At 41.6% G+C, this 24,221-nt stretch overlaps 1 protein-coding gene across 1 annotated transcript in view; it reads left to right on the top strand.

The window, feature by feature from the left end:
- The window catches only part of LOC138472757 (SPARC-like), a 659,099-nt gene that overhangs the window by 41,916 nt on the left and 592,962 nt on the right, over positions 1-24,221 (top strand). The window contains exon 2 of the mRNA XM_069611089.1: positions 3,433-3,507. Within this exon, the coding sequence (XP_069467190.1) occupies positions 3,433-3,507 (75 nt within the window). The remainder of the gene's footprint in view (positions 1-3,432; positions 3,508-24,221) is intronic.

Below are 24,221 nucleotides of genomic sequence, written 5' to 3'. Positions count from 1 at the left end.
ATATGTCAAAAACAGTAGCAGGCGCTCCTCCCCAGAAGGAACATGGCATGATAACCAGTTCTGAGATGAGAGTTTGCAGCACACGCTTTTTGCTCACTGTACCTTTCACAGATGGGAAATATCCATTTGCATATCAGTCTTTGTCCCGCCCACATGGGCAGTCCAGCACCCAAATGCTATGGCAATTTCTCTCTGAACAATAGTACCAACAGCAACCCCATACAAGTGTTTCAGCCTTTTTGGGCCTCATCAGTGAGGTGAAGCTGTGCCTCTATGAGCACAGTGAGCAGGGAGTCCACGTCTGGTTGCCCACAGGTAACTCAGGGTGACAAACCCAAGTTCCTTACAAATATTTCAAAAACGGTAGCAGGCGCTCCTCTCCAGAAGGAACATGGCATGATAACCAGTTTTGAGATGAGAGTTTGCAGCACACGCTTTTTGCTCACTATACCTTTCACAGATGGGAAATATTCATTTGCATATCAGTCTTTGTCCCGCCCACATGGGCAGTCCAGCACTGAAATGCTATGGCAATTCCTCTCTGAACAAGAGTACCAACAGCAACCCCATACACGTGTTTCAGCCTTGTTGGGCCTCATCAGTGAGGTGAAGCTGTGCCTCTCTGAGCACAGGGAGCAGGGAGTCCACGTCTGGTTGCCCCCAGGTAACTCAGGGTGACCAACCCCAAGTTACTTACAAATAGTTCAAAAAAAGGTAGCAGGCGCTCCTCTCCAGAATGAACATGGCATGATAACCTGTTCTGAGATGAGAGTTTGCAGCACACACTTTTTGCTCACTGTACCTTTCACAGATGGGAAATATTATTTGCATATCAGTCTTTGTCCCACCCACATGGGCAGTCCAGCACCGAAATGCTATGGCAATTCCTCTCTGAACAAGAGTACCAACAGCAATTACCAACCCACTCGCTAATCCCTTCTCTCTCTCTGCACTTGCACGTTCGGAATGCCCACAAGGCCTAGTAGGTCCGCCTCTATCTTTCATTGTTATATTTGTTTTTCATTCCCATGTTCCCTCCCTGTTGCCCTGTGGGCACTTTGAAACACAATTTACTCGATGTATAAGCGCATGCACAATAATTAAATAAATAAATATGTGTTAAGGATCCTTCCCTAGGCCTATTCTATTGTGTTGGATCGTATTGAATACTTAACTCAAGTTTACTGAACTTTTCATCTAACTTTGAGAACTTGCTATAAATACCACCACGGCCGTTTTTATATGCTAGGTGTGTGACTAAAGGCCAAATAAGTAACTGCATTTTATTTACTTACTGTCTAACTGGAATTACTGGTGTTGCTCTGTGTGGACTCATTGTAGCCATAGACCACTCTCACAGTTTTCCTGCGACTAAGCCTTGACTGCTCAGCTACCTTACCTTATTTGGATTTTAGCTAACCTCTCAGTGTCTCCCCCGTTTACCATAAATAAGGTGGCCTCCCAAAATCCTCCCACCAGGGCTGATTTTGGAAATCCATCTTAACTGTAGTTCAGTTCCTCAAACTAACAAACTGCAATGAAACATATGTTTAACTTTTATTGTTACTAGGTCCATGTCCATTAAGTGAACACTTCAAGCTAGTTCAGTGTGTGCAAATTTCCACCCGCCCATAAAAACGCTTTCCTTTTTGATTGCACAACGCCCTGTGCTAATAGCCGTACAGCCCTAGGGTGGGGTCATTATTCTTTGGAATAATGACCGTTTCACAATTAATAACGCTTGGCTTCACCACGGGCAATCACTTGAGGTGTGGTCCTTTATCCCACCATGAGAACTCTGCTCGGGCTATAGTGCTTAATTAGTTGATACTTAAAAGAAATTCTCATGTTACTCTTGCAGTATATTGGGAGAAAGAGCTTTTCACAATGATGCAAAGCCATAATGATTTCTGTGTAGGATGGGACTAATGAATTGGGAATGCCAAGGCAACTCATTCAAGTAGGCAAACCATGCAAAAGTGGCCCTTTAAAGGACACTGATACTGTAACTGACATCTCTGTCCTATATAGCACCACCCATGGAACATGGCAATTCCCCATCAGATGTTAAAAAATTCGGAATGCAAGAGGCACTTTCTGTATAAAAGGATCTGCCAAATACCTGCTCGAGCTCCCCCAAAATGGATGCCTGCCATTTCAGACATTTTGGAGCTGCGCAAAAAGCCTACCGTATATGTAAAGAATGACTGTCCTATCCTGACAGGGGATCTTTCTTTCCTACTTCCACAACCCATAGGTATACCTTAACCACTTACACGGTGAAAAGAAACATGCCAGTCTTGGCCTGCAATTAAAGTGGGTACTGTTAGGACATAGCCACTCATATCCTCGGTAATGCATGGGTCTTGATGAGGATGTGGTAGACCACGTCCTCTGCAGCTGAAAAAGACATGGATTTCTACAGTCAAATCTAACTCCTTGCTGTTATTTATGCTTGATAGTGGTTGGGCTCAGGGGTGAGTATGGTGAGCTACATGGTTCAGCCTCTCTACATTCCCTCATATCATAGCTTTGATATGTGGGAATGTATTTGATGCAAGACAACGCAGAGCAACACGAGTTTGAATCCTGGTCCCGCACTTATGGACTGGTCTCTGGTAATAAGCGTGTTATTAAAAGACTAATGAATTAGTTAATTTGATATTGTGTTACTTATGGCCTGTGCAATACTGATACCAGGGACTTTAATTGTAAGAAAAGTTATTTTTTAATAGCGCATATAGGTCAACCAGAAGATGAACTGGTGGACGTATAAACCAGCATTCTCCATTCCTAAATGCATCCTTTTCTGCTTTGCCATTGATCGCGTGATAGCCAATGGGATAAAGTAGTGGGTACGACAGACGCCTGTGTCTGATGAGGCAGATTACAGGTCCTGCCAGTGCCACAATATTGGAGGATCAAGGACACTGTCTGCATACGTTATGGATCATAATTGGTACAGAAAGCATTGGCATTTGTCTTTGATAGATCCTCCTAAACCGGTGGTTCCCTTCTGTGGAAATGCCTTGATAAACCCGTTTATACTCTTTCACTTTTAAAAGCAGTAAGTAAAGGCACTTTGCCAGCTGGCACCAGTAAAATGGTTACATGAGGTGTTTGTGCTGAGGTCGGTGTGTGGCCTGCAGGTCCCAGCTTTGAGCACCAGGGAAGCTAAATCTGCCTTTCGTATTCCACAGTTGATAACATTGAGGATCTTTTAATCGTGTAATAGCAGACGCTGTAATTTGCAGTGTCATCATCAGTAATGCAGGCATATTAAGCATTAATTATCCTGCATGCATGTTTAAGTGAGGTGTATCCCTTATTTAATGGGAAAGAAGTATTCATGCCCATGTTGTAATACGGTATACATTTCTACGCCTGTGCTACTAACTTCTCTAACCATGAATGTTGTTTTCTTGCATACAGGGAGAGCTGACAATGCAGACTTTTTGCAATTTGGCGATGACCTTCATTTTAATGCAAGCATTCTGCAATGCCCCAGTAAGTAGACTTCGTGGTTATGCGCATGTAATTTGTCATTTTATCAACAGGCTGAATGGGCCATGACCCCTAAATGGCCGCAAAGAGCCATCAGTAAATCTCTGGTGTGGTGGGCATTTTTGAAGTCACCTCAGGCACGCATCCCTAGCGCTGAGTCTGTGGCATTTCTACAAGCCTTGCCTTCGGAATTAGATTGAGGAAGAGAGGAAACTGGTCCAGGCATTGTTTGTGTGCCAACCCACATAACCCAAATGACCAGCGGCCACTTGGCTAGAAATTAAAAATAAATAAATAGATAATCTTCACCAAGAAAATGGATGGAATAGGCGTGATTTCAAGAGACATGGAAATCTCCTAAATAGCCATTTTCAAAACATTCAATTTCAGGAAACAGTTCCATGTGTGAGCCTTAGCCATATCAATATTGTTACTGTTTGTTTGCAATTATTCACATTTCCCCTAATCTTGTAAATGTGTCCTGCTTGATAAAAATCTGTATGGCTCTCTGGTGCCTCTAATCTGACTAAGCCACATCTTAGAAAATGCTTACATAAACAATATGATGGATAGGTTGTGGGCACAGTGTCAAAATATACACCATAACCTGTATGCCAGAGCCTAACCTCCACCCTAAAGGCAGTCAAAATGGCCACCAGGGTCTGTGGCAGGTTTCACATCAGAGAATAATGCTGTACTCAATGCAAGGCTCTGGTGAAAGTTGGGCCTCAGCGCTTTAGTGCAAGAGTAACTAATACCCCTGAGCACCTGACAAGCATACTTGTGGACAAAAATATTGTTGTCACTCTACCTCTAGAGTATCTATGTACCAATACTTATTACTCTTGTGTGCATGTTAAACATTAGATGCTATCAATATTTTCCCTACACAGTTTTATCACTAAACCCACACGCTTTTGCAGTCATAATATTGTACCCTTCATATTCATAAGTGGAAACACTTAAAGAATGCACCCACACTCTTCTATAAATATATTCTCTTGTAGAGATAATATATGAGATTTAAAAACAGAATAGTCAAACAATTGACAGTTCCTGAAAATTAGCAATACAATAGACAAGTATATACCCAGTATCCTACTTTTCAAATCACTTATACAATGGTAAATCTGCCAACAAGCAATCAACAATGTGTGTGTAGCTATTGTGGCCCAGTAAAACTTAAAATCATAAACAATTGTGATGTTGTGGATTGGCAAGTCACAGGACCGGTGAGGACATGGGACAGGTAAGGTTATACAGACCAATCTATGGATAACTCATTATGTGGAAAGGGCTAAAAAAAAAAATTGTCCATGTCTTCTAGGAGCAGTTAACTAAGAACAACCTAAAAGTGATTTACATGGATCAAAAGGATTTGCTTATCCTGGCCAATGACATATGAAGGGCAACACTGGTTACATATGGACAGTGTGGCGAAATTCAGTCCCACTCGAAATGCAGTGTTTTTAACAGCACAGGGAAAGTTGAAATGCCAACCTAACAAACATAAATCGTGGTGCCTCTTTATGGTGAGACAATGGAAAAGAAAAATACATTTTGCAAAAATGGGTAAAACAAGTTGATTTCTGCCCCAAAATATTGAAAAAACCAAACAAATTGAATTTGGAAAAACTGGCAAAGTGCCAATTTTCAGCCTAATGAATGTCAGGATGTAGGCATCTGAGAAGCTGTTTGTTTCTTGTTTCCAAGGCAGCTCAGTTTTGTAATTTAGTTGTGCCTCCTAATTATTGAAACACGCATTTAAAAGAGAATGTATAAAACATTTCAAAGTGCAAATTTGTAGGCCCCTAGACTAGAATTAAAGTCTTGGCCTAGTCCTTTAAGTTTCTCCTTGCTTTCCTAACAGGACAGGTCATGTCTTTTGGGCTCATTGGTCCTCCAGGCTCTGCCCTTCAGGTTTTCAAGGCAAGTAGCCTCTGGTCTATTTTGGGAAGCCCATCTCAGCTAGCTAAAACAGCTGGTTTATCAAGGATTAGCCCCTACCGTCAGCCAATCCCAACAAGGTGTTATCACTTCATGTAAACAGTAGGAACTGACCCTCCTGTTAGTTTACATTGAAATTAAGCTCACTTTTCATTGTCAGCAGCATGCATATAAACTCACATGTTTTGAACTAAAGGGACTTTTGCGAAAGAGCACAGGACAACCGTGTTATCCATAAAGGTATCAGCTTGTCTCAACTAAACATTCACGTTGATGTGGTTTTTATTTACATTAGCTTGGACGTCCATCTTTTGTTTACATAAATACCTTCAGATGTGGACATGTACCAAAGCCCTATCATTATTGTAGTCCATAATGTGCATGTATTTGTATTGTTAGATTGGATTTGCAGTATACAATTACATTGTTTTGTTTTTAATTCCTGCATGCTCCAAGACTATATTTCTATGCTAATGCCAGGGAATAACAGATAAAATGGCTACATACTCACAGTGACAGAAAAGAGAGAGCATTTGCTTTGAAAAGCAATTTGTAACCAGGACACGTTAGAAGTGAGGCCTTTGCCTTGTCCATCCCTATTTTGCGATTTTTTCATAGAACAAATTCAGTTTTGAAGGCACCAAACGTTAGTGGATTGCACTTAACATAGTTTTAATCCTATCTGCAATCTGAATGGCTCAAATAGTGTTCATTTGCATTTCGAATTGTGCTTGACAAGAAGAAGTGACACCACCTAACGTTTAGATGGCACACATGTAAAATGCATCTTCTTTCCAGCGTGGCCCTGCTCCTATACAGCAACCGACCTGGACCCACTATATGTATTTCACCTCAGAATTGACATCAGATTTGTAGTAAAAACGAAACAAGTTTGTGCAAAAGTCTCATATAGTATATTCATGCATTTAAAATTCCCCAAAGAGAAGTTCAAAAGGAAAGCATCTTCAATGATGGTAGGTTTGGTATGCCACATCACAATTGCAGGTCTAAATGCCCCAGTAATGCCATGGTATGCATGTCATAGCCACCATATGTTTATGTTTTACGCTTCTACCATAATATAGGCAATGCAAGGTACATTGTATTATAAATCTCCCTTTTGGCAATAATGTTGGCCTCACTGTGCATGGGTCTGTAGGAATAGGAGGGCGGGGGCACTAGTCAGCTAGTGGGAAGGCAGATCTGGAAAACCTGTGGATTTTATGGGTGCAGCTTGGAAGTACCAGTTACTTGTGTGCCAATTTGAAAAAATGAGTGTTATTTGTGAAGGTGTAGGTTAGCTGCAAGGGCAGGCTCCCATGTTGTGAAGTATCGACTGAGAGTGGTTGCTGCGAGATGATGGGTGGTATGGGTGACTGTTCAGTACACAAGACCAGACTGAGTGTCTTAAGGAAGTGAGTGGAGTGTAAGGGTGCGCAATTTTAATAATGAGAAGTTAGTTTCAGGAATCAGGGGGTGGGTGGAAGGGGCCCCATAAAGGTATTGTTGCTTCCTGGGTTGGTTGTATATTTCTCGAAGAGATTTTGATGTGGACCAATTTCATGCAGCAGTAGATCACCAAATTGATACCGTATGCTAAGAATGGTAGTCTAGAGTTGTTTGCGTCACTTGACACGTTGTGACCAAGTTTCCAGGAGGATTCAGATTGAGGTTAAAGGGAATATGTTATTAGGTGTAATTTTTCAAGAAAGCACCTATAAATATTAGGATTGAGCAGCTGGGTGTGAATGCTCTTCACTAAAAGGAGGTAAAAGGTGGTTGCTCTCCCAATATGCAGGTTTGTATGTATATATTTTTGGTTACTATTTTCTTTCAAGTTGCTTGATTGAAGAGCCAAGTCTTGAGCTGTTTCATGAACATCGGGTGGTTCACTTCCAGGTGGATGGTGTTTAGGTGATGTTCAAGAGTTTTGTAGTCAGAAAGGAGTATAAGGAACCCCCTTGTCATTTCTTTTTGAAGTTGGAGACTAGAACTAGTATAGTATTGCATGACCTTAGTGTTCTTGAAGGAGTGTAGTGCTGGAACTTCCTTCTGAAGGAATGGGAGTCCCTTCCATGGCAGGAGCGATAGGCAATGCACACGTTTTTGAAATTAAGTATATTCATTGATGGGCAGCAAGTGAAGAGTATGTAGTTCTGGTGTCATAAATTCACATCTCTTTGTTTTGGGGAGTATTCTCACTGTTGAATGTTGGGCTCTTTGCAGTTTTATCATCAGGGAGTCCATGGTCCGAGATAAAGGCGGTTAGCATATTTTAGTCTGGATAGTACTGGTGAAATCATGGCCATGCATGCGTGGGTGAATGTTAAGTGAGGTAAGAAGCATCCTAGAGTGTCAAGTTGGAAAAAGCAGTTTCTGGCAATGGTTTTGGCCTGCCATTCAACTTTCTTTTTCGCCAACGTTTCAAAACCTACCTGTTCTGAGTTGGCCATTCTCTTCAATGCTTAAATTTGGTAGCGCTAAGAGATGCTCTCGTTGTAATGCCTCACCTCCGACTTCCCTTTCTTTAAGGAGGTCCTAATATGATACAATTGTTCATTGATTTTCTAAGGTTCCTTACACTGGCAGATGGGAGTGATCATCTCAAATGCCAAGGGATTGAGTTGTGTTAGAAGCTGCTGGATTGCAAAACCTCAGTTCTGTTTGGTAGGGATGAGTTTCAACTCTGTTTGCAGTCATCCATTAGTCCACATGTGCAAGAGATTTTTTAATATCTATAGTGTTTTTTGGTGGTTCTTAAATGTATAGATTATTTGTGTGACCCCTGTATAGTTATAGCAGTTGATGCTGGACCCATTGATGAGGTCGGGTAGTGGAGTCATGTAGATGTTGAATAGAAGAGGGATGAGGATCCTTTGGGTACTCCTGTGGTTAGTGGTTGAGGCTGGGATTTGTGGCGTGTCATGATAGTCATTTGTATCCTACTCATGAGGGAGGAGGTGATCAAGTGTAGAGCTGTTTCTTGGATTCCAATGTCTTCCAGTATTTTAAGAAGGTCCTCTTGACTGATGGTGTCAATAGCAGCTAAGATGTCCAAGAAGATGAGACAAATCACAACTTTTACATCTGCATTGTGTGAGAAATCTGAGGGAGTTCTCACATTTAATCTGCTAAAGACCCCCCACCCCCCATCAGGCAACCAAGAGAAGGGTAAGACTGCCAGATTCGGACCCCCTGACTACTTGGATGGAGGGTCTTTGAAGAAAGGAAGTGGGATGCCTGAAGATAAGATCTGGCACCCCCATTTTCCTAATCCCGATCTATACTACCTCCCCTCTACTGTCATAAGATATCATCACGCATGTCCTACCCTACCTCAAGATCTTCCGTCAAACACTCACACTCGGAGGAAAGCAAGAGAATGTAAAATCCCTTCGTCTAACTATAACCCAGACTTATCCTCCCGTCCCTCTAATATCATAAACTACTGTGAAAACCAATCTTTTCCTACCCCGTTAACCTCATTTACTGAGGGTACCAAAGTGAAAGAACCAATACCAATTTCTTATCCTAGGAACACCCCTAGACCAGAGACATGGCATCCCCCCTTTCTTGACAGTTATCTACACAACCCCCCTCAGCCTTTATAGGATGTATTAAGACACAAAGGGCCACCATCTTCTTTTTCCCAAGTATCACTCAAGTAGTGTGACGAAGAAGAAGAAATCAAGACGAGCACAGATTTCCTATGAGAAACAACACTATGGTACTGGGATGAAGAAGATGCAGATAGAGGCACATCAAGATCTTCATAGCAGGCAGGGTCAGGAAATTGAAATCAACCATATCCTCCTGCAGCCTATCAAGTCTTCAGGAGGGTATAAAAGAAACACTAGCAATCAGCAAAGAAGGTGAGTTGGGAGGAGAGCTGAGGAGCCGTCGCTGCCCAGGACCAGCTGGAAGAAACGGTGATGCTGAGACGGTGAGCGTGTGTGTGAGGAAGTATCTAGGAAAAGCATGGCTAAAGACCACTGTTTCCAGCAAAGAAGAGAAGTCCAAAGAAGGGAGCCGAGAGGCGTGCTGATCCCTTGTTATATTGATAAAATGAAATACTCATTCTCCTGTGCCAGCACAGGAACCCATGAGTGTCTGATGGTCAGGTTGGGAGACCCTAACATCAGATAACAAAGACGTTAACCCAAGAACGAAGAAAACACCACCGGTGAGTGTAGCGCAGTGAGAGCCCGATGTGTATTGAAGTAAGCGAGCAAGATACAAAGTTGCAGCCTGAACACGTAAAACTGGAGACGCATCGGGTGAAAATGACAAATGGAATTACGAGGATGCATTGTGGCAGAGTGGTCGCGTGTATGATTACATGTTCTCAAATGACTCTGTCTAAAGAAAGGAAGTGTCTGCAAAGAGGGGAGCTGTGCGCGGACACGAAAAGTGAGTGAAATAGAGATCCTAAAAAGAGGGAGCTGTGCAAAAATTAAGTGGGAGCAAAATTCCCAAAACTGATAGAAAAGTGTTGATAACAAACAAAGTGTGTATGAAAAGCTTTGGGGTGGCCACCAGGCAGGAAATGGATCCAGGCTGGCCTCAGAGACCCCAGAATAAGCAAAGAGTGTTGGACAAGCATTGTGGTGGCCCCCGGGGATAAGGGCCACCCCAATGGCCGGCCGCAGAGACCCCAGGCTGGTCGCAGAGACCCCAGAAAAAGAATCTGGTTGGCCACCAGCCGGGAGATTGATCCAGGCTAGCCACAGAGACCCCAGAATAAGCAAAGAGTGTTGGAAAAGCATTAGGGTGGCCACCAGGTGGGAGATTGATCCAGGTTGGCCACAGAGACCCCAGTATAAGGAAAAGAGAACTCTATTAAGGATATGCCACCTGATTGCACAACCTGTAATAGGTGGACCATGCGGTCTGACAACTGCGCTACGACCAACGGAGCCCAATTGAAAGCAAGGAGCTACATGATCTAAAGGGCTTCTGGGTTCATGGAAAGGAGACCCGGAGAAGCCTAAAGAACTTGAAAAGCAAGTGGGAGTCTAGGAGCACACCTAAAATATAGTCATTATTTTAAAGCAGAAATAATAGACCGGACTAGCTGGTTTTCAGATATTTAAGGTGCAAGGGAGGAAATAAAGCCTTGGCATAAAAGCCCCGTTATGTACATAGAACAAAAAAAGGATCCAGCAATAGGGATCCTCCCGTCTCTCGCACACTATCAACAATCCACCAAAAATGGTGTTAGAAGGTTCTTGGTAGAAATCAACAAATGTAGGGTAAATGATTCAATAAATGTTGTTTCAAATACACATGTCAAGAGAAAAGAATTTCAGATAGCCTGAATTACATAAAATACACAAAAAATGTTAATCACATCATGTGATCATAGGTAAACATATCCTTCTTGAATCCAAGATACACAATACTGTGGCTTTACGCGTTTCGAGGGAAGACTCTCTTCTTCAGAAGCCTTACTTGGACTGTTGGTGATTGATGGGTCATGTTGAAAAGATACACTATCAGCAAGAGGGAATACATTAAGAAACCAAACGTTAGTGGATGTGGCTAAACAATAGATGAAAAATAAAAATGTGTCACAGTTTTTCAGAATCTTTTACAGTTCTGCATTTTTAGTTTCTCATCTTTTAGATCCATAGATCCATAGATCTATACCTCAATAGTGCATCCATCGATACTGATCTATACAACATACAAGTCAATACCAGTCTTTGCTTATGCAGGGTAAACACAAATCAAATAATCCAAAAAGTTATGTCATCCAAGTTTATAATGGTCCAAGGTTGTCTTTGTCCATGGGTGTTGTAAATGACTATGCCAAATGGAATTGCGATCAGAAAACACCAATTGATCAAGACACATCAGATGGATTGCCAGGTAACTAAGCCGGTCTGAATTAGATTGTCATGAAATAATAATGTAACAGGATACAGACTCACCTAATTAGGTATAGATATCCTGGGCCTCATCACGACTTCGGCGGATTTAAGGGTCCGCCGAATCAGGGCTTTGGAGGATTTTGCCCCAGCTCTGAAATCCGCCGGCGGTATTAGCGCGAAGATTCCCCATTTAGCCCAATGGGGAATGGGGCATTCTCGAATGGGCTCAGTGGGGAATGGGGGCTTACATTACCGCCAAACTCGTGATCCGGCGCTATTAGCGCCGGGGAGTTCGGCGGTAGGGCTAATACCGCCCGCGCTAATAGCGTTACCGTTACCGCCCAAGTCGTGATGAGGCCCAGGGTGGGGTCAAAATAGAAGGCAGCAAAGGAAGCCACAATTCATTCAAATACAAGGATCTCATGCATCAAGACCTATTAAAGAAAAATATGTGTCGTTATGGGAGTCCATGAACTAGAGGAGAAATATCAGTGTCCAGTTATCAGCATAGTGTTGTGTTATGAGAGCCCCCGGGTGAATAAGAGTTACAGAAAGTATATGTCCCATGGCTTGCAATAGAGCATCACAATCCATATTCCCATAGAAAATTATAGCGAAAATAAAATGGAAGTACGGGTAGCACAATTCCACTCTAATCGTGTAGAAAGTAATATTAGCAATTCAATGAGATACGTGTAACAAAGTGACTATTTGTCATACCTTGAAAAGAAATCCAAGGACTGCATCAGTATAGAAAGAACGCGTAATGGGAATCGTGCGGAGTACAATAATACCAAAACGTTTGAATCTGTGTCTCAGGTAGACTCCATATGGCAGGTGCCACCTTACGGCTGTATAGAGATGAGTAAAGAAATCGAGAAAAACCATCTTATTTGTCATGGAGATGATTAATCATGAGACTAAATCTAGGTCTTAAAGGTAAAAAATGAAAAATGCAAACATATGCTTACATGCAAAAATAGAATCAGTGTCCGTGGAAATGTACTTCCTTATTCATGAGGTCGAAAAAGTGAAACTTGGGAAAAGGCGCGGTCCTGCCGTTTCTACAGATTCAGAGTGTATCAGATAGAGTCGTCTAGCGTTCGTATTCCCCCATTCAAGATGTAGAAACTATCAGAAAAAAACGCACAATGAATGTCATTTAGGGAGGTAATGTTATAATGCCTTAAGATACCTAATCAGTATCCTTTTAAGCGGTCTTACCTGCAGATTTAAACAATAAAGGACAAAACAGAGACGCGAGGTAAGCCGATCTGCAGAGAGCGAACCGAGCTCAGAGCGTCCTTGGTAACCGTAGCCAACAGCTCAACAGTTCCACGTACAGGGACATGTGCGCTGTGGAATTAATGGATATAAAAGAAGGACAAAAATCCTGTATAAGGTACAAGGCAGACATCTTGGAGTGTAGTACTCCACTGTCAAAGGTACATATTACTAATGAGATACAAGGCGGACATCTTGGAGTGTAGTACTGCACTGTCAAAGATGCATAGATTACTAATGAGATGAAAGTGGAAATTGTAACTGGTGGCATACTGATATTGTAGAAGAAAAATCTGGATGTAATGAGAATCTCAAACTATAGAATTAAGAAAATGTGAATGTAGTTATATCAGCTTCGCCAACTAATCTGTCTATACGAACCCATGGACAGTGCACGCAATGGACAATTCATTAAAAATTCAGAAATAAGACAATCCATAATTTTTGAATTCTTCTTGGAACGTCAAACAACTAGAGATACTCGTCGGTAAGTCATATCACAAAAAATATCACAGATTAACCATTCAAACAAAGCAGTTCTTGGTACAGCATGTTGAGTCACTCAATAATTGAATGTTGTCATTCACATGAAGATGAGCATATTTACATACAGGAGAACATATGGAAAGTAGATATTTATATATAGAAGAGGAGATGTAGCAAGTGTCATAGTTACATACTACTGTCCTAATCAGTTTTACCTCTCTTTCCCTATGGTTTATAGCTGTTGTGTCCTCAAAGATGTCTCTACATCAATTCAAAGTTTGTAGATAAGGGGGTGCCCCAATCTACAACCTGTACCTGTGGTTATAATAGAGTTAGTAACTAGTGTATGTTCCGATAAACTTATGCATTGAACTACACAATACCACATCAGGTTCCCATGAAATTTCAACATACATATATATGCTAACATCTTTCATTCAGGTAGATTCCTAATTTTGAATGCATACATTTCAGATGAAACAATTGATTTGGTGGTTTGACCGATGTACAGTTTACCACATGGGCACTTGATAGAATAGATCACACCTGAGGATAGGCAAGTTGCAAAGTTCTGTAGCTTGAATTTCTTCCCGGTTTGGGGGTGAAAGATGGTGTCGCCCTTAATGACATTGTTACAATGTTTACAATTTAGGCATAGAAATGTGCCTTTTTTCCTTGTTTTTAGTAGTTTTTGACTACTCTTTAGAGGTCTCTCGGCTCCCACCAGTCTATCCTTTAAATTGTGACCTCTTTTGAAGGCCATCATGGGGGTATTTGGAAAAAGCTTGAGTAATGCAGGGTCGTTATGCAAAAGGGTCCAATGTTTTCTAATAATTTTACTTATTTGAAAACTCTGTTGTGAGTATTTGGAAATGTAGAGCAGTGGTGTGGGCTTTTCTCGAGTCTTGGGTGTAAGGAGTTGTTCCCTACTTAGGTTGTTGGATCTCTCAAGTGCTGAACTGAGGGTTTCCTCCGGGTAGCCTCTTGCTTGAAATCGTTCTGAGTTAGGAACGTTCTGCGTCCAGGCCTGCCGGATCAGAGATGATCCTCTTAAGACGCAACATTTGACTATAGGGCAGACTTTTTAGCATCGGTTGAGGGTGGAAACTGGTATAGTGTAGTAAATTATTGGCATCTGTAGGCTTGTGATGGACTGAAATAGTAATCTGGCCATTTTGAATCTTTCATTCAACATATAGGAAATGTAAGGATGGTGATCCTATTTCCATTGTGAATTTGATTTTCTCATGCACTTGATTCAAATAGTTAAAGAATGAATCAAGGTCAGATCTAGTACCGCACCAGATCCCAAATATATCGTCTATAAACCGTTTCCAGGTCAGTAACTGGGGTGACCAGTGTTGATGATCCAATACATATTTCCTCTCGAACTGATACATAAAAGTATTAGCATATACTGGGGCCATTGCTGACCCCATGGAAGTACCTGTAATTTGACCAAAGTATTTAGACTGGAAACGGAAATAACTGTTTTTTAGAATCAGCTCCAGAAGTTCAACAGCAAATTCCGGGTTTCCTTTTATTGCTGATGAGTTTGAAAGTGGCCAAAGAACTGCTTAGATGCCTTCATTATGCGGAATCGATGTGTACAAACTGCATAAATCCATAGTGAAAATGATGCAATCGTTACTGAGAGCTCGAATTTCTAGCAAACAGTTCAGGAAGTCTGTAGTATCTTTCAAGTATGTGGTAATTGCTTGTACTAATGGTTGGAGAAGTTGATTCAAGTAGATAGCTAAGGTATCAAATATACTATCTGTTCCAGCTACGATTGGTCGTAGCGGAGGGTTCAATGGATTTTTGTGTGGTTTAGGCAAGCCATAGACGACTGTAGTGATTGGATGTTGATTAATGAGGTATTGGCCAGTTTTTCCACTGATCCACCCATTCTCTAGTGCGTTATCAATTGCTGTTTCTATAATTGTTTTAATTCTTAAGATGGGGTCATGGTCCAGCTTAACATATGTTGTGTCATCTTCAAGTAATTCGAAGCATTTGCCCGTGTAGAAAGAGGAGTCCATTACAACAATGGCACCTCCTTTGTCCGCAGGTTTAATTGTCAATTCCTCATCCCTGGCTAGCAGTTCAACGTGATCAAGTAGGTTGGTTTTTATGTTGATTGGAGCATTTCTTTGATAATTAATGCGTTTTAGGTCATTCAGGAGGGTTTTTTCGAACAGATCCAAGATAGAATTCTGAATGTGGGGATCAAAAGAACTCTTAGGGCGCATCTCCAAATTAGCATCCACTTGAGTGGCAGTCTCTGTCTCCATGTCCGTTTCAAAGAATATCTTCAATTGGAGTTTTCTTAAAAGTCTGTGTAAGCAAACTTTTTCTTCAAACAATGTGGTGTTACTGGTGGTGACAAAGGAGAGTCCTCGAATGAGAATATTCAATTGTCCACTCGTTAGTGTTTTACTGGAGATATTTACCACTACATTTTTGACTACTTGTTCTTTCCTTTTTGAGTTTTTCTTCCCTCTCCTGGTTTTCTTTTTGTTTGTCCAGTAAGCTCCTGATGGTTCTGCAGGGCCCCTTTGATTTGTTTCCTCAGGACTTGATGTTGAGTCCTCGGATGTGCCTTCTTGGGTGTTAGATTGATGTTGGGCCTTATCGGATCTTAACGGTTCACCAATAATACCACTACTACTATCACTGCCTGAGTCCGGTGTATTTGGATTAGGTGGGTTGTTCCTATTTTGGTTACGGTGTTGGTAGTATTCTTGCCAGTTGTAAACAATGTCGTTTAAGTAGTCAAAAGTATCCCTTTTAAATGTTCTCAGCTTCCTCTGTTCAATATCAGACTCATATCCAGTAAGTTTATGGTGTATATCTCCTAGCAATTCTGATAGTTCCTTTGCGGATTTTAATACAGATAGTTGAGTTTTTAAGGAGGTAATTTCGGTATCTATTGTTGTTAGTGATTTAGATAATTCCTCAATGGTCAGGAGGATTAAATCTAGGGAGCACTTATTAAGAATTTGGTCCCACTTTGCTACGAATGCTTTACTTTCACTGCACAATGTTGGTCTTAGGTAAACCCTTAGACCACGTGGGATTCTCTGGGATTTGAAATACTCCACAATGATAGAGGCGTGAAGCCTAAAGAACTTACCAGGAAAAGGTACAGTGAACTTCTTCTGCCAAGTGAACATTGTGCCAAGTGAACGTTGCTTTGCCAAGTGAAACCTCAGAGACTTGTGGAACTTTCTAATCCTGAGTGCCTTAACTTGGGGGAAGGGAACTGCAGAAAGGCTCCATTGTCACATTAACTTTACTTTGAACACTACTGAGTTGACCAAATCCCATTCACCCTATTATTCTGTAGAAGTGAGGACAAGCATAGGTTTTGACACAGAAAGTATTTTGTTTTCGACTGACAGACTTAGATTTCCTTTAGTTTTCTTTCTGTTAGGGAACATTCCCATTTTCGAGTTAGGGCAAGCGTTACACCATCCTGACCATTGAGAATAAAGGTTTTCAAACTGTGTTTGACTTGTCTGTGTTGTCTCTTGCTGCCATGCCTGTCTCGCAATTGTTTTTAAGAGTATCTCAGATTGAGCATAGCACTGATCCTGTACACTGGATGATCTGAACGCATGTTGTGCCTCAATCAGCAGGGTGTTTGTTTTGATGAAGTCACGGAGTGGACCATAAATTAATTTCTAGAGTAGTTTCCAGATGAATAGAGTGTTTGGGGTTGGGAAATAGGAAGCTGGCCATTTTGGTCAGCTGTATGTTTTTTCAGCAGAGGTCTGATGTGTGCAGATTTGAACAGAGCTGGGTCCCTTCCAGTGCTGATGGAGTCATTGAGGAGGGATAGGAAAATAGGTGTTAGTTCTGGAAATTTCATGTTAGACTTGTTTCAATTGGGTGGCACGGATCCCTCGAGTGGAGTTTCAGGAGTCACTGGTAGCAAGTTGATCCTCGGTAGAGAGAAGGGAAAAGGATGTCAGTGAGGTTGGCGGGTTGCGCAGCAAGGTGTCAGTGGTAATGAATGAGAGAGAGGGTTCTTTATTGTCGAGGTGTTCATAGACCCTGAGGAACTTCCTTTTGAAATGCATAGCAATCTGATCACAGAGTTTATGAGTTTAGCATCTCATAAGGATAAGGGATTAAATTGCAGTTGAATGCAAACACGCAATTCTATTTGGTAGGGTTGAGTTTCAACTCTGCAGTTATCCATGAGTCTACGTGTGCAGACATATTTTAATATCTAGAGTTGTATTGCAGGCTGTCATGTTTTTGAACTCACATATGATCTTGCACATTCCCCTTTGGCTGTGACGTTTCGAATTGATGTGTTTGTAGTAGTGTTTTTTGTTGACTTCTGTCCTTTAAAAACATACATGTTGATGATAGGCAAGTATACTAGTGTGTTGTTTGCTTTTGCTCGAGATTATCTCCAGTTTGCGATTTTCCTTTTTCAAGCAGTTTGGCGTAGGGATGAATGATATGCCATGTGCAACCTCAAATGTCCAATTATGTTGTAAATTTCACTTTCAACTAGATAAATACATAAACCTATAGTGATGTAGTAAATCCTTGTGTAAATTGTGAGCCACAAAATTACCCTTTTCATTGGAATCTGCTGTTGTTGACAGACTTTTTTTCGACAAACTATGAATTACCTCACTTTTTATATCCTCTATTAAATGTTATTTTCAAAATTCAGTATATATTACTCCAGTAAGTCAAAAAGAAAAACAAATTCGTGTAATGCCCACTGATCTGCCAACTATTCATGTGTTTATGCATGTGTGGGTTTCAATTGAAAAGCCCACCAAATAAAAAAGACTAAGAAATTAAATAAGGCGTGAATAGTAGTATAAATTACAAATTGTTACTGTACAGTTAATGGGTGTGCTAGTCCAAGACTTTGGCGAGTGTTGAGAAAAAAATTACATCTGGGTAAATGCTGTGTAGCTGTTGTGCTTTTGACCTAAAGAAAAGTGTATGCATTTATATCAGGTACTTGAGTTTTTGATCAGGGGGCACTATTTATCCAGTGTTCCATGTCACGGTACACCCCCACATCCCACCTTTGTCTTTTGTCTCTTGCTGTCATGTTCTAATCCCTGCCGTCCATGCACTGTGCACTTCTATTCATGTGCTTCTCTCTCGTCTCGACTCTGACTGCTCTTGGAGTAAAGCAGTGCATTCACACCTGACTGTAATTGCTTCTGCCATCCACTTTAGGCAGGTCCCTTTGAAAGGACCTTAGTCGGTCGATGATTCTAGGCAAGCTACCATCATAAACTTTGCCACAGCCCTCTTGTGCTGTCTGCTATTATACCAGCACCCTCACTTTGGTGTTACATAAAAGAGATTCTTACTATTGCTCCACCCCTGTCCCAAAGACATCAAAGTTGCAACGGTTGCCTATGGTTACCAGTAGTTGCCGTTCACTTCCCACATGGATGGTTGGTGGTTGCTCTCAGCTAGTGTCCGTGGTGACAGGAAGTGGGGTTAGTGTTGTGAGTCAGAGGTAGAAAAATCAGTGGGTCGCGTTGGTCGTAAAAACAGCCACAGAGTTGTTTTGAGTGAGTGCTTATAAAGTACTTTATTTCCATGTAACTACAATACAACATTAAAACATTATAAGCCTGACTCTGTGGTCATTGCAGCACTGCTCTCGGGTAAACCACAGTTGTTGCTTCAAAAGACAAGATGATCACTGACACGCTGATTCGAGGATTACTGGCAAATGATTATTAGAAAAGGTGTTTAGTGATGTTATCAAGCCACAGTATTAGCAGACTGGGATAGCATACCTAAAACCATAAACACATAGCCGAACACGAGGAACTTTCTTGTTTCTTTGTGTATGATGTAGCATTAGAAACATATTTTGTTATAATAATTTAGGGAACTGCAACATATGTTTTGGAATACAACTTCCATCAGCCATGGCCAGCATAGTCAATGGTGAGGGGTCATAGGAGATACAGTCCAAAAGATCAACAGAGTTACAGGTTGTATGCTCCCATACAAACTCGTTGGACTTTGGTGTGTGCTTAGTACAGAGGTGAAGAACTAGCATTCATTGTCCAGGGAATGGGGCTTCCATTTTGGAATTCCTAGCCTGTGCAATATACAGAATCTGGAAAATACAAAGTTATGGACGCAACATTTCTCAGATGATCATGCAAAAGGTTTGTAACAGCACATCTTGCATCACAAGTTTTTAAAACATAAACATAGCTAATGCCCTGCGAGATACCTGCATGCAGGAGCAGCAAAGGAAGGACTGCAAACAACAATGGGCCTCATTGCAAGTTTGCCGGTAGCCTAGCCGGTAAAACTGGCAGGCTGCCGCTGAACTTGCGAATTTTTCTGACACCTGGGAATGGGCAATTACCGGGGCATTCTGGCCCTGCCAGACCTGGCATTTGTCCATTCCTGGGTGCCGGAAAAAAATGCTCCCCATTCCCATTTAAGCCCTGTAGGGCTCAATGGGAATGGGGAGGTCGGATGCACCGGCACCATTCATGAATGGTGCCGGTGCATCCGACATGGCTTGCTTGCAGGTGCCGTTCTGCCCGGGCAAAAAGGAACCACCAAGCAGAACTCGTAGTTTGCCTGGCTGGTAACAACGGTACCGGCAAGCTTACCGGTACCGTTGTTACCGAACCAGAAAACTTGGAATGAGGCCCAGTGATTACCTTTGCTCTCTGAAAGTCAAATGGTGTATGTTAAGCACATTACATTCTAGTGTCTAGAATAAAGATTCTCAGAAGGTCATGGATGAGAATCCCCTTAGACTATGCCAGCTGTGAATCTTATCACAATAGGTAGAATAGGTGTATCAGGTGGTGCACATGTCCCTTAATTGTTTTGAGGGCCATAATTCAATGACTACCGTCGCTAAAGACAACAAACAGCAGGCAAAAGACAGATGAACAATTCAAGAAATCGGTGGAGAAAACCGATCCCAAATTCAGAAGGGTCGAGAGGGCAAATAATACATACAACCCTCTCAGTTACAGGAGCTGCAAAAAACGGTAGCCATCTTTGGTGCACCTCAACAGCGCCCATCTGTCTGTCCTTTTGTGTGTTTTTTCTGGTTTTGTTTTTGTTTGCAGAGATGCCAAGAAAAGCACCAAAATACATTTAAAAAAGGGAATTTCCAAAAGGTGGTGCAAACCAGCTTCAATGGTTTCTTACTGTCGGAAGTGAATGCTCTGATCACGTTACAACCAAGGCAATTATTGCACATTTGCACCACCATCACCAAATTGCACTGCCTTGAGAAAAACCTATGGTTGAAACATGTGTTGGCAATGTAAGCAGAGGCAAACAGCTAATGGCATAAATCCAGCAAATGTACGCAGAGATGCATGTTACACATGTGGCAACTATTTCTGACATAACGTACAACTTATCAAATGGTGTAATAAATATATCCTATCTCAAAGCACACAATGGTGTCACTTATCATTGAAGACTGAACTCAGATTACTACAATTTGAAAAAAGTTAACACCTTTCCCAGCGCCACTGTACAACAGGGTTCCAACCCTAAAACCCACACAATTCTAAAAACCGGGAGTACAGGAGCTCTGTCCCCTTGGAGCCCCATTCACAGGCAGCAGGAAATATAGCTACAAACGAACAATACCTATGAATCACCTAAAAACCAATGTTTATGCTCTAGCACAGAGATCCACAGTTCCGTTAACCTCCAACCCCTCAACCTTACGTACCTATGAACAGGAACACTGCTGCTCCTTGCTATAAACAGTCAAACATGGCAGACTATATCCTATGCAGAAAAGATCATGTTTAAAACCTCTTCACCCCAAAGGTTCTATGGAACATGCATTTCCACCAAAACTAACCTCACCAGAGAACCTACGACAAAAATGTATAAAATTGGAACGCTGCTGTGCCAAGGAAATAAATACATTCTGGGAAATCTTCACATTACAAACCTATTTAGACCAAGAAAAAATACTACGTGGCCTCAGGATCATAATTTTTCCAGACTTCAGTAACCCTGAGGACGTGGACTTGGCAACACAATGGGAGGAAAACCTAACGCATGGCTCAACATCCATGCTCAAACTTCTGATTGAGCATACTGAAAGGGAACACCAGAGACTCACAATGGAAATCGACAGTCTCAAAGCAGAAATTGAAAATAGTAACGCACTGACCAGCACCAAGGAACCCAACTGCAAAATTATGTATGACATTGTCAAAAATCATCAGGATGAGCGAGACTATAGAGACAATCGCATATACACCTTCCAACTGAAATATGACGACAATTACCAAACAAATTCCAGAGAGAGCACACCAAACAGCTCACCGGCAAGCTCTGAAGTGGACAGTGACAACGAAACTACGACAGATGGCCCAACACAAACCAAAGACAGAACTAACAGAGGCACCAACCAGTAAAAATATGAGCCGTGAAAAAGGATACCGTTTTTTAGAAGAGATAAAATGTTACAAAAAAGGATCCAAGAGGACACTAAATACCAGGAGGGTATGCTTTCAAGAACCCCTAGAGGTGGGGCATTCAAGAAGAGACCAACCAGGAGATGCACTCGCGGAGGGACCAAGAAACATGAGTACCGAATGCGAAAACGCCATAATACTTACCAGATCCAAGACTCAATTACAACAAAGGGACCTAAGGAGATAAACCTAGTACTCAACCTCTCCAGCTATACTCTCAACATGATGGAAAAAAAATGTACTGAACAAAGGACTCTCTTTCGCCCCCACTGCCACAATGGACCACGTTGAAGCTCGCTCATATTGAGCTTTTCAAATTTACTAGAAAATTGAAACTTAAAACATTTTTTGCAAAACAAGTCACAAGGCAAACACCCACTATTGAGAACCCTGTTATCAGCGCTACAGAGTTGGAAAATCTGGATTATACCCATCTATTGGTCAACCTTGAATCAGATGACACTAATACCAGTCGTACCAGAATAGATGACATTAAGGACCTTAATATTGAAGAACACAACATGAGCATACCAGTACTACGCAAGAAATCTAAATTCACACCTACGCTTTATGGGGAGACACTATTGACATCTATCATCCGGCGGTCACAAGAGACCTACATATACTGGAAGATGGATCAAATTATCAAACCAATCGCACCATGCGAAAACTAAATCCTGAAGAACTTAAAGCACTTTCAACGCTGAAGGCAATTAAGACCATTATTATCAAAGAGGCGGATAAAGGTGGCAATATTGTCATCTTAAACAGAATGGATACATACAAATGGCCTACAACCATCTCAAGACCCCAGGTTGCAATGAAACATTATCCACCAATCCAACGACAACCATTATCAACCAAGCCAAGTAACTGGTCAACAAGTGGCACAGACGAGGCCTAATTACGGACGAAGAACAAGAATACCTCAAATCAAGGCACCCCAAAATACCAATGATTTATTTTTTGCCCAAGGTGCACAAAAACTATGACAAAATCCCCAAAGGGAGACCTATACTCAGCGCTATTGGATGGGTCACAGAAGCCCACATACCTGCAAGACAGCATGCACACGTTACTTATATTACAGGAAGTTGTCTGGAAACCCCAATTCCTACTAGTTACACTCGATGTGAAAGCCCTTTAAACATCTTTTGATCATGTAATAGTACTAAGGGCAGTGGACTTCACCTTTGCAAAGACATCAGCATCCTTATTCTCACATGTGGAACAATCCAAAGAATATTTGGAATTCTCCTTGACCAGCACAATCTTTCTGTTTGACCAGAGATACTACCGGCAAACCAAAGGGATTGCCATGGGGGCAATAAATGCCCCACCCCTAGCAAACCTCTTCATGAGGCATTATGAACAGGTTCATGCATTCGCCAACAAGGACTTCACGCCATCGAAACACAAGTGGTACAGATATATCAACAACGTCCTAATGATCTCATCAGGAACTGAACACCAGCCTATGGGCTTCAAGGAATACCTAAATGCTAATGAATTTGGTATAGGGCTTACTGGGACACACAGTGCCCAAAGAATTGACTTTCTGGACATTTCTATCTCAGTCACTGGAGGAACACTTGAAACCAGCACCTACAGGAAGCCCGCGGAGGTCAACTAAGTACTCCATGCACAAAGTTGTCATCGCAAATCTGTCATAAACAACATCCCCAAAAGAGAATTCATTAGGGCTTGCAGAAACTGCAACAACAAGAGAGCATTTGAATCTGAATGCGGGCTACTATGCGAGCGCTTTACACAAAGAAGCTACAATCCAGCAGAAACTCTGCTAACCCCGAGCCCAAGATTGGGCCTTACAGAAGATAAAATCAGATATATAACTGGATACCAACAAGACAGTTATAAGAACCAAAAGATCTTGGCCAAGCACTGGCACTTACAAAATATTGACAAAGACATCACTCCTTGGATTTCGGCAAGACCACAGATGTCCTATAGCAAGGCACCAACACTACATACTTTGCTCAGTCCCTCATATATGACACCAGAAGCACACAAAATGGACAATTGGCTTACTTCTGCCAAACATATGGCTTTTTCAAATGTGGAATCTGTTCCATGTGCAGGCATGCACTAGTCTCTCACCACCATAAAATCACTGACTTTATTAACTGTAGGTCTAAATATGTCATATATGTCATCATCTGTACATGTCAACTGCTATTCATAGGCAGTACTATCAGAGAACTGCACACCAGGATTCGGGAGCATCTCGAATCGCTGAAATCCCAGGACACCAAATACCCACTCCCCCAGCACTGGCAAGAAAAACATCAATGGGAAAGAAAGGAAGACATCAGATTTGTGGGACTAGGAATGTTCAAAGGAGTAACCGAGAGGTGGTGACAGAGAATTAAGACTCAGACAAAGGGAGGCAAAACTCAAATTATAATCCCATTGTGCTGTACTGCACAGCGGCCATTGCTTCTCCAAACATACGCCCCCCTGTTCTGTTTATACTGTTTACAGATTAAGCTATGACCCCATATTGCCTTTAAAAAAAATAATCTACAAAATGAATCTAAATAAAATGAACTTTAAAAAATCCAATAAAAAGGTGTTGGGTGAGGTGAGAGTTGAACCCATATTTTACGGCTTCTTGCTATTG

The sequence above is a fragment of the Ambystoma mexicanum genome, chromosome 8 (assembly GCF_040938575.1).
Source record: "Ambystoma mexicanum isolate Mex_15411 chromosome 8, UKY_AmexF1_1, whole genome shotgun sequence".
Lineage (NCBI taxonomy): Eukaryota > Metazoa > Chordata > Amphibia > Caudata > Ambystomatidae > Ambystoma > Ambystoma mexicanum.
This window is presented reverse-complemented; position numbering and strand designations above follow the sequence as displayed.